At 39.0% G+C, this 11,022-nt stretch overlaps 2 protein-coding genes across 3 annotated transcripts; both read left to right on the top strand.

Annotated features, from left to right (window-relative positions):
• Positions 1–98: 98 nt before the first annotated feature.
• On the top strand, positions 99–5,452 carry LOC135609012 (flavin-containing monooxygenase FMO GS-OX5-like). Its single transcript, XM_065102105.1, has 7 exons — positions 99–787; positions 2,572–2,642; positions 2,780–2,932; positions 3,017–3,099; positions 4,239–4,374; positions 4,462–4,635; positions 5,067–5,452. Exons 1-7 carry the CDS (start codon positions 220–222, stop codon positions 5,271–5,273), a joined length of 1,392 nt encoding a protein of 463 aa, XP_064958177.1. The 5' UTR covers positions 99–219; the 3' UTR covers positions 5,274–5,452.
• On the top strand, positions 5,450–10,187 carry LOC135609019 (uncharacterized). Of its 2 annotated transcripts, XM_065102113.1 has the most exons (4): positions 5,450–6,084; positions 9,063–9,218; positions 9,311–9,670; positions 9,795–10,187. In XM_065102113.1, the coding sequence occupies exons 1-2, from the start codon at positions 5,664–5,666 to the stop codon at positions 9,131–9,133; spliced, it is 492 nt and encodes a 163-aa protein (XP_064958185.1). In that variant the 5' UTR covers positions 5,450–5,663; the 3' UTR covers positions 9,134–9,218; positions 9,311–9,670; positions 9,795–10,187. The 2 variants fall into 2 exon arrangements, with proteins under 2 accessions (XP_064958185.1, XP_064958183.1); XM_065102111.1 differs by having other exon boundaries at positions 9,311–10,187.
• The last annotated feature ends 835 nt before the right edge of the window (positions 10,188–11,022 follow it).

An 11,022-nucleotide genomic window follows, 5' to 3' on the forward strand; every position in this document is an offset into this window, starting at 1 on the left:
GACACATATTTCAAATCGAAATATCAAAAAGGTATTTATTAAAAAAAAAGATTTTTCTTTGTTTGACCAAATTAAGTCAGTGCTTAAAGCGTCAGCTTATTGATTTGAGAGCCAAACTCTCAGTGGGTCCATCCAAATCGGTCTCATTCGCGCTCGGGAGGGCAACAAGCACACGCAACTGCCACCAAGCACACCGTCGCCACCCGTAGCCTCGCTCCCATGGTCCCCTCCCTCGCTGCCGCGCTGCCGGCTGTCAGCCGCGTGGCCGTCATCGGCGCCGGAGCCGCCGGCCTCGTCGCCGCGCGCGAGCTCCGCCGCGAGGGCCTCCGCGTCGTCGTCTTCGAGCGCGACGCCGCCATCGGGGGCACCTGGGTATACACCCCCGCCACCGAGTCCGACCCCTTGGGCCTCGACCCCGGCCGCGACATCGTCCAGAGTAGCCTCTACGAATCGCTCCGCACCAACCTCCCCCGCGAGTGCATGGGCTTCCTCGACTTCCCCTTCTCCTCCCGCCGCGCCCCCGAAGGCGGCGACGCCCGGCGGTTCCCTGGACACCGCGAGGTGCTCCGATACCTCCAGGATTTTGCTAGGGATTTCGACCTCTACGGGCTAATCCGGTTCCGCAGGGAGGTGGAGAGGGTGGAGAGGGATCATGATGGGAGGTGGCAAGTAGATTCGAGGAGCGTTGACGAAGCGGGTGGCGATGGGGGCGACGAAAGTGAGGTCTTTGATGGCGTGGTTGTTTGCAATGGTCACTTCACCGAGCCGCGTATCGCGGAGATTCCCGGTATTTATTATCCTTATTTACCTATATCTCGGCGTTATAGTCTCAATTCAAAGTTTTGTGGGTTTTTTATTCCTAACATGTATGAATTTTTAATTTTCCTTTGACTTAGAAACTTAATTAATTGAATGGCTAATGGCTTTAAGGAAAAAAAAAATCTAGATCTTAACCTAATCATTTAATAATTATTTTTCCCTACAATACCAATCTTGGATGTTGCTTTACTTCAGTTAGGGTTCTTGGTGCTAATAGGATCAGCGGATGGCTTCATCATATTTTCAGATAATCTTCTTTCTTATATGCGTGTGATCATTGTTCATCTTGTAAACTTGACTTGACAGTTAAAAACATTGCATTGCTGCCTATGTGACTTAGATCTCATTGTTGATTTGAATCTCCTAACTATAGAACTTTTATGGGGATGCACTAGATTATAAAAATTGGTAAATTTGGGGAATTCTTGAATGTGTGGCAGACATTGTCTCTTCTCCAAAATCTTTGAACGAATGTGATACTGATTTTGGTTGCCTAAATGCAACTGTCTTACTCTTTTTTCGTGCTTGCTATCTTCTCTTGAGAATGCAGACAGATAAACTATTTGATTTCCTATGCATTACAAAGTTTGTGATTGTTAATTAAGAAGATGGCAAAAAAGTGTTGAGAAGGCTTAGATAATCAAAAGAAACATAATGCACCTGAGGCAGAAAGACAATTGTTCTTCCGCATTGTCTTCTTCTTCTTCGTCGTACTCTTCTTCTCATTGTATTATTTATGGCTGCCACTGACCAAAAGTTCTAATTTAACATCCAAAAGACCCTAAATTCATATCTTATAATTGGAATTTTGGAACAACAACTCAACACCTCATATCAAGAATCAGAAAAGAAACTAGTAGGATCTGCTGCATTTCTCTCAGGCATGCAACATGTCCAATTTCACCAGATACATGTATTTTGGTAGCGGCCTAACATTTTGCTAACCATATAAATACTTTAATTAGTATATCTACACTAAAACTTGGTTTACTGTGTTCTTTGATTGCTAAAACACTTTATCAGAACTCATCAACTTTTCTTTTATGTGTATTACTAGAATTTTAAGTATTTAGTTACCTTCCTATATCAAGGCCACACATTAAAATGATGTTCAAGCGACTGTTAATGCTTTGCACGTGTCAGTATGTGTTTCAGAGCTACATGGGCCTGCATATGCCGTCTTCATACTAACACATTTCTTAAAATAAAATTTCCTGGTTCCTTCCGCATCATGAATATATTTGCATAGAGGAACGACAATTTGTAATTTACGTACTGGATTCACGCAGTCCTTATTTTAAGGTTGTTAAAGAAATTAGTTCCAAAGTAAAATTGCCATGACCAAAGTAAATATCTACCTTTTCCTTGCATTGACTTTTTTTCTTTTGTTCTGTAACTTATGTCACATTTGTCTATCCATCCATTTGCAAGGTCCTCTGGTTTTAGGACTCAATGTGTCATGATCTATTTTACTTTCTAAATAAATCTTCCTGATTTTGTGTAGGAAGTTTTTTATGGTGATGTATCTCTTCCAAGAAGATGAGTCAGGATGATTATGATGCTTTGATTGTTTGGATTACAAAAAATGTTGAATTTTATCTTGTTGAACCAAGTAGAAACATGGTTATCTTCTCAAAAAGCTCTTGACTTTCTAATCTTTGAGTAGCGATTATCTTCTTCCATTACAATTTCTTTTTATTGTTGCAATTTCCTGTTTCCACTGGATGTTGATTGTGTATGTATATGTTTCAGGCATCGATGTGTGGCCTGGGAAGCAATTGCACAGCCACAATTATCGTGTCCCTGAGCCATTTACTGATCAAGTATGCATTTAGTTAATATTTCTTATATGTTTGTTGACCAGAATCTCTTTTTAAAAATGTCACTAATAATTCTTGCAAAGTTCTAGCTGTCAAATTAATTGCTCTGGTCTAATTTAGAGTCTTCTGGTCTTGTACAGGTGGTGTTGATAATTGGGAGTGCTGCTAGTGCTGTTGACATTTCAAGGGATATTGTTAGATATGCTAAAGAAGTTCATATTTCAAATAGATCCCTGCCTGATGAACCTCCTAGAAAGCAGCTTGGCCATGACAACATGTGGCTTCATTCTATGGTAGAAACTCTTTCTTCTTGATGAAATAAGAATAGACCGAGATTTACATCTAAATAAAGTACTAATCAGAAAATTTTGTTACAGATTGCAAGCACCCATAGTGATGGCACTGTGGTATTTCGAGATGGGAGCTCTGTCCAAGTTGATGTCATTATACACTGTACAGGGTATGCATATCAACTACCACCGTATATTTTGAGCATCATTTTTGTCAATTAGATAATGAATATGAAATATCTTTAACATTTTACAACACTCATCAGACCCTTATAAGTCAATCTTAATCTTGTCTACTTCAATGTGGGACTAATCGAGGGTGTTACAATCACCCCTACTCAAGAGCTTGACGTCATCGTCAAGACCCAACATACCAGATCAAACCCTAGCATGGTACATGTGAAGCGTAGCCTAGTGGTGGCTCCACGTCATGACGAGTTCTCTAACTCCATCTATGGGTAGCCTTTCCTACTCGAGCCTCCTCACCATACCTAAATACTGGGTCGGTTTTGATACCAAATGTCACGATCCTGATGGGCTAACTGATCTATCAACTTCATTTGACAAAAACCACTGGCTAAAATGCTTAAGTTGAAGTTGAGAGTAGTACACTCATCAGACCCTTATAAGTCAATCTTAATCTTACCTACTTCCGATGCAGGATTAATTGAGGTGTTACATATATATATAGAAATTCATAATTTGGATTTTTTTGGTTTATATCGTTTTTCAAGAAGTGAGAGATGAGTTGTTTCTTTGTTTATTCTCATTCTTTCCATCCATAGTTTATGCATGCATGCTTCTGGAATAATTTTGATATTTATCTTTAGAAACTATTTTTATGAAATAACTATGTCTTTTTTGTTTGAAAAAATATTAGAGGAAATTCATGCATAAAAAGGATTAAGTCGTGTGCTTGCATTGTTTTGCTCCGAGTTGTTGTTCCAGAAAAGATGATGTTGACAGTTCCAATTACTGTCTTCTTATTTTCAATTTCTGTTCTTCTGAAGTTTTACGTACAAGCTGCAGGGACATGTATGCTAGCTTTGATGTGCAAAATAACCTAGGAGAAACTAAAACTTCCAGTGGTAAATGGAACATCTGAACTGCATATATGGTACAGAACTCATATACTCGGAGGGCGGTCTGAAGTAACGAAAATTTGCCTGGTTTTATCTAAATTACATGTTCATAGAAGAACTGACCATGTAACTTGAACTCAATTACGGTATCTTCAAGCAATTCCATGAGGTCTTTGTCAAATGCATTGTGAAAATGTGACATTTTCGGCAACAACAATGTTTTTCAGGTACAATTATCATTTTCCATTTCTTAAAACAAATGGTATCATCACCGTCGATGATAACTGTGTCGACCCGCTATATAAGCATGTTTTCCCACCGTCACATGCTCCAAGCCTCGCTTTCATTGGAATACCTTGGAAGGTTTATTTCCATAAGTTGTTCTTTTTCCTCAGTAACTTCTATTTGAGATGCTATCTTTTTTTAGTGTACTCATCACCGTAAAACCAGGTAGCTCCTTTCCTGATGTTTGAGCTTCAAAGCAAGTGGGTAGCAGGCGTTCTATCAGGGCGACTCGCACTTCCAACCAAAGAGGAAATGTTGGAAGATGTCAAAGCCTGGTACTCAGAACTCGAATCTGCTGGACGGCCCAAGAGATACACTCATAACATGTCAAACAAACAGGTACTTCATTTGTTCACTTACCAAATTTTGCCTTCGGAACTAAAAAAAAATGATATATAAAATGTCATGAGAAGAAACTAATCAACTCTAATCTTATTTTCCTTTATACGAGGAACATGTTGTAAAGTTTTAAAATTCTCATGCCATCTAATAAATCTCATATTCTTTAAGCAGCCTTCATCTAATTTTTGGTCATTCCATGAATTAACATAGGCAGAGTTGTCTGTCATTAACCCCAAATGGTCATGACATCAAGACTTATTATCACTGCTGTTGTTGATTACATTTGAATTAAATGAGAAATTATAGCTACAAATTGCAATTGACCACAACAATGTGATCTTGTGTGCATCAGAAAAAGGCAGAGCAGGAAAACCTATCACTTCTCATCAGGTCTAACGAATGTTTCGGTTTGGAATTGGATTCTGCAGTTTGAGTATCATGATTGGCTTGCGAAGCAATGTGAGTTGCCTCCTGTGGTAGAATGGAGGAACCTGATGTATGAAGCAGCGGGGAAGAACAGAGAAGCCCGCCCAGAGAGCTATCGTGATGAATGGGACGACGACCATTTAATTTCACAAGCAGAGGAAGATTTTACAAAGTTCTTATGTCATTCATCTATAAGTTCTATATATTAATTCATGTCACGCAGATTCGACTGCTTATTGTTGTTGGATTACGTTTTAGAGTAAGAAAACTTATGCTCTGAGAAAAAAAAGTCTTCTCAAAGCTCTCATGACAGTGTCTTTCATTTCCCAAATGTATTTTAATCAACATTGCGTTCCTCTTTATTTAAAGTTTAGCATTATTTTTGTAATATTCATTTTTTTTAATTATTACTGTGATCGAACGTAGATAAATCCATAATTATTAGAATAAAATAAAATATTCAATCATTTATTTCTAATTGCACAACTGATGAGTCTTAGATTCGAATCTATATGAAACACGATCAAAATAAAACAGGCAATCACTAAGTGTATTTAACCAAAACTAAGGCATTGTCTCAAGATCAAAAAGATAGAGGTATGCTTTCTTGGTTCCAAAGGCCAGAGGATTCTTTCGATAATAGGCAGCAGCCTCTTGCTCTCTACCGTGCAACTGTGAGATCGCAGCCCTCGTCAGACCCCCTGACCACCCAAAAACAATTTCACTTGATGTCGGCCGCCTTCGGCAACGACGACGGCGACGACGCGGCGGTGGCAGTCGGCACAGATCTTTCGGCGGCTACCTCCAGCGCTTCTCCTCCTTCTCCCCCGGGGTTTTCTGTCGGCGTCGCCCCCGGCGGCGGCAGCATTCCGGCCTCCTCCGACGGGTACGGCTTCTCGTCCGCGATGACCGAGATTCTTCACCCCGACCCTGACCAGATGCAGCGCGAGAAGGGATTCATCCTTCGGGAGTGGCGCCGGCGAGGGACTTTCCTTGTAGATCCGATCATTCGTCGATTCGGTATTGCCCTTCCTCTCGTCATTTTGTTGAGATATCTTGTCTCTTTGATTAATATCTTATATCTCCCTTTCTAATTATTCTTTGAAGGTCAATTGATTTTAGCTTTTTGTGAGCCAATATATTACTTGATCGGTAGTGAGGATCAAAAAGCTCTGGGCTAATTACTAGTTGGCCCCTTGTAGCAGTAGGTCCGACTGGTAAAACTTACATTGGAGTCTTCTCTTGTTAAGCCATTGGTTGGCTTTGAATGGCCCCCGGGTGCAATGGTGAGGCCACCAAAGGCACATGCCCACGACGGGCATGGTGGTGGTGGTCTCCGACACCGGTTGGGTTCCATCAACCGGAGATCTGATCCGTGAGCACTCCACTTAAAGCTTTTTCTGTATTGTTTTACCCCGTAATGTGAGGTGTGATTATATGATCTTTTGGCAACGTGATGATCACAGAGAGAGAGAGAGAGAGAGAGAGAGAGAGAGAGAGAGAGAGAGAGGCCTTCACTTCACTGTCAATGGCAATGCCAGCTTGTAGATGCGGATGATACTAGCGTTGTGTTTGTGTTGGAGAAGAGACAGGAGAGAGGAGAGTGAGTGAGTGTGAGAGAGAGAGGTCTTTAGTTCACTGTCAATGCCAGCTCGTAGGTATGGATGATGCCAGTATTGAGAGAGAGAAAGAGCGAGAGTCGCTATGGATGATGAAACTAGCGTTGTGTGTTTGTGATGGAAAGGGAACACAGGCTTGCAGCTGGGATTGTGGTTTGTCTTTAGATGAAAGAAGGGGCTTCAAATGATTAGATTTATAAACTTTGGAGAGTTGGAAGCTTTCACTGTAAATTAGCTTAATTTGAGGTGATCTGCAGCATGAGCAGAAGGAAGAAGAACACAAACGGAAGATGAAGAAGAAAACAAACATGAAATAAGAGATGGGCATGTGGAAGGTGCTGTGCTACCTTGACCTTGGGAGCAAGAGATGGCTCCGAAGGTCCATCGAGGTCATCGATGAGACTACCTACAAGGTGATTTGGGCTAGGGAGGAGCTCTCGTCCTTGAAACAAAGGCAGACGGCAAGGTCCGACCTGTCGACAGTGTTCATGACGCTAAGAGACGAAGATGACATGCATTGTCTAGGTTTGTACAAACTCCGGGGTCCTGAACTCCGCGGTGGGTCATTCAAAGCCAACCAATGGTTTGACAGGTGAAATGACAGTATTACCCTTCACGTAATTGTCAATTCAGCACGTGATGTCACATGCAGAGGATTCCGAGATGGTGTTGTTAAAAATGAAATAAATTGTATCAATTTTGAAACTATGGGGACCCAATGTAACCTTTCAAAGTCTAAGGACCCCAATGCTAAAAGAGGTCAAGTACAGGAAGAAATATATAATTAGCCCAAAAGTTCATTGCAATTTATGAGCCACAATGACAATTTGGTACGCAAACCTATTCCTGGACCTCTCTGGGTTGTTGGAGATAGTGAGCATCATGGTTACCAAATATCCTTGATGGCAGTAGATGGTGGAGTAGTCTTGATAACCTAAGGCAATAGTCCACTCTACCGTTTAGTATCTTGAACAATATCTTCATATTATGTCAGTTGCATATTGAGTTAGCCAATGAACATACGTTGTCAGATCCATAGCTTATCGAATAATGAGGGTTTTTATGTTTCATAATTTTATGAGATTAGCATAACTATTTTACAAGGTACTGTAGATTGTAAAATCTGTCCTGGCTCAGTTGATATGTAGGTCCTCATGCTATATGAACATATGCTACAGTGTAAGGATACGCATGTTTACATTTGATGAGAACTTGATTTGCCTCCTAGGCACCACCAAGGCAACTTCCTACAACATTGGTAGGAATATGAATCCTATATAAGGTAGAAGTCTTTCGAGATATAATACTGAAGGATAATGACATAGCTGTTGAGATTCTAGAATGTGGTGAGGAGTATATGATGTATTGATGAAAGAAGTTGCCAAGATGTGCCCTTTTTCCCCTTTCTCTTCATTTTTATTTCTTTGATCAACAAGATTTAGGAGTCCATTGTCCATAAATTTTCAGCTAAGAGTCGTGTAGGACCTCGAAAGCATACAATTATGGAGACAAAAACAAAGAACTGAGTTATTTTGGTTTCTATTGTCTGCTGGAAAAGTTTAGAATTTGGAATTGTTTTTTATCGTTGTGTTTGCACTCATTTTCTTTTGGTTAGTATGTGATTCCTCTTTGACTAGTTCTCTGCAATACTGGTGCCAATCAGTCCTGTTTTACAATCAGGAGGCTACCTCTTGCTAAAACCATCCTGAAGTTTTTTTTTTTTCTTGAAGAAAATGTGTTTCTTACTATTGTTAGACTTTTTGTAGTTTTAGATCTTTGTTGGCTTGCATAATTTAATAACCTAAAACCTCATCATCCTGTTAATGAGGCTGTCATTACTTTGAAGTTTACCACTAGTTAGATAGATATATTTACTTTCCTTTGACCTTTAGTTTTTAAGTATATAAAAACTGATTAGTGATCCGAATAATACATTTTGTTTGGAATAATCCAGATCTCAATCAGCCTAGGGCTAAAGACACACAAACCATCTAATTCACATGTAATTGGAAAAAAACACGTAAAACCCATTTAATCAGGTTGGATTGTACTAAGGATGACATGGCTAACGTGTCCTCATCAACCTACTTGCACTTTGAGCTCGACATCGACAACAATATAAGTAATCTAGTAATGACATGGTTAAGACTTGACATGATATGATAGACTCTAATGCGAAAATGACAGGTTTAACCTGATCGTTATAATCATCTCAACTTGGGTCATTCATGTCAATTCCCTAAACATGGTCCTAACTTAAACCAAAAATCTCATGCTGAGGTTGTGTTGTGTGAAGAGTTGGTACTCCTTATTGTAATCTGTCTTAGTTTTTCCTGTTGGTAAAGCTTGACAATTTTAAATGATTTGTTGCACATGCAGCCAAAATGTCATCCTGCTTGAGGAGGGGAGGAGAGGAAGGAAAAGGAATGTTGAAATCAAATTATCGCTGAAGCTGAACAGTACAAGCAAGCTTTCTATGCGAAAGGAAAATTGAACTGTGAGACAAACAAGTTGCAAAACAGAGAAAGAGAGAAGGTAATTAATTCTAATCAGCCCTGTCATGTGTTGCATCAAAAACTTATGATACAAAATCTTCCTTTAAGCAATACCACTTTGTTTATTGCTAGCTATACCTCTCCAACCGGGAGAAGTTCCACACAGATGCCGATAAAACAATACTGGAAAGCAATTGCTAAGCTTATAACCAATGAGATAGCCAACATCGAGAAGAGAGGGAAGAAAGAGGAGCAGAAGCCTTCACAGACCAAAGCCTGGAAAGCCCACTGATCTCTCGACGATGCGCCAGATTTTGGTAAAGCTGAAGCATACACCCACACCACCTTCCTCTTCACCAGCCAAAGATGTTGCTGCAGCCGATGAGATCTCTGTGCCAGAAGGGCAAGCAGTCAAACCAGAGGTAGCTGCAACTGCTTGATCCTCACATGCAACTATTCGATATTTATGTCGAATGATTTCCTACCATACCAGTGAGTTCTGCACTCCATCGGTTGTCCTACCTTTTGCTAAACCGGTTCATCGGGAATCAGGTTTGTCCTACATTGCTCATCAGATATGTTGATAAACTTTCAACCGTCGGCTTTTCTGTCTCAGGTTCTTATCAAGTTGGACGTGCTGCTGTTGCAATAGAGTTTTGTGATGTTTTTATACCCAATTGCAATGCAATTTGTGGTTTGTAATATCTAATTAGACCATGTATACTGGCTGCTGTTAGCAAAAGAGTTGAACATTTCAGTCCTAGTACTCATTGTGCGAGTAAAAAGGCTAAACTGTATCCGAGTTAAAGCGAGGGAGACCTGTAACCCTTTCCAAGATTAGATATAGCTATGTATCATGTTGCCAAACGATGTTTCTTTCGACTGAAGAAGACAGATGTGAGAAGATAGGCATCAATCACAAAGTGACATGTGGATCAAATTATTGTTATAATTATTTAATAAAGTTTTTTTTCTTACCCCATTATTATATTTCTTATCTCTTCTTTTCTTCCACCCTTTAAACATGGGCGAGACTCTTTCTGAGCACATTTTGGTATTGATATATATATATATATATATATATATATATATATATATATATATATATATATATATATATATATATTTAAAAATGTTAATAGATAGTGGTGCAATATTTTCCAATTATAATATTTTTGAATGAATTTATATTTTTTATTATTGGATCAAAATATTATGATCTTGATTAAAAAAAACTATAATTGATATGATGAAAAAAAATACGTTATAACTCAATTTAATAATACTATAATTATTTTAGTAAGAAATAATTACTTTCTGGATAAATTTTTAAAAACATCCAATAGCATCGAGAGATTCTCATAGAGCACTCTTATTTTATAATTTTTTTATGAAGTTTTTTTTCTTGTTTAAAAGATAATTTTATCTATTGCATTCACTCCGATCACCGAGGGGTTCACAGGCGATAGTAAGGGTGCACGAGCTCCTCCAATTTTCATTCATCATCTTTATTGTCCCCCTTGTTAATTTAAAATGAGGTGATCATGAGTAAAAATAGTGAGGGCAACATGCATTGGTTAGGATGATGATGACAAAAGAAGAGTGATCATGCAAGAGGAAATACAATGATTAACAAGGTGTGAGGATAGTTGGACGGAGATAAAAACATATATAACTAAAGGGAAAAATTGGAAGCCCATAAACAAAAGCGATCAAGGTAGAGGTATAGGCCGATCGGATCGAGACAAAGATAAAATCATCTTTTAGAAAAAAAAAAACTGTATAAAAAATATAAAAATAGGAGCTCAATTTATCAAAATTAAATGTATTATGATAATAAAAAG

Source organism: Musa acuminata, chromosome BXJ1-2 (genome assembly GCF_036884655.1).
Source record: "Musa acuminata AAA Group cultivar baxijiao chromosome BXJ1-2, Cavendish_Baxijiao_AAA, whole genome shotgun sequence".
NCBI lineage: Eukaryota > Viridiplantae > Streptophyta > Magnoliopsida > Zingiberales > Musaceae > Musa > Musa acuminata.

Excerpts from the sequence above, each read along its gene's own strand:
- LOC135609012 (XM_065102105.1), top strand. The coding sequence starts at position 220 with ATGGTCCCCTCCCTCGCTGCCGCGCTGCCGGCTGTCAGCCGCGTGGCC. Across the intron at positions 2,643-2,779 it reads CTGAGCCATTTACTGATCAA|GTGGTGTTGATAATTGGGAG; the intron begins GTATGCATTTAG and ends GGTCTTGTACAG. Across the intron at positions 3,100-4,238 it reads GTCATTATACACTGTACAGG|GTACAATTATCATTTTCCAT; the intron begins GTATGCATATCA and ends AATGTTTTTCAG.
- LOC135609019 (XM_065102111.1), top strand. The coding sequence starts at position 5,664 with ATGCTTTCTTGGTTCCAAAGGCCAGAGGATTCTTTCGATAATAGGCAG. Across the intron at positions 6,085-9,062 it reads TCCGATCATTCGTCGATTCG|CCAAAATGTCATCCTGCTTG; the intron begins GTATTGCCCTTC and ends TTGCACATGCAG.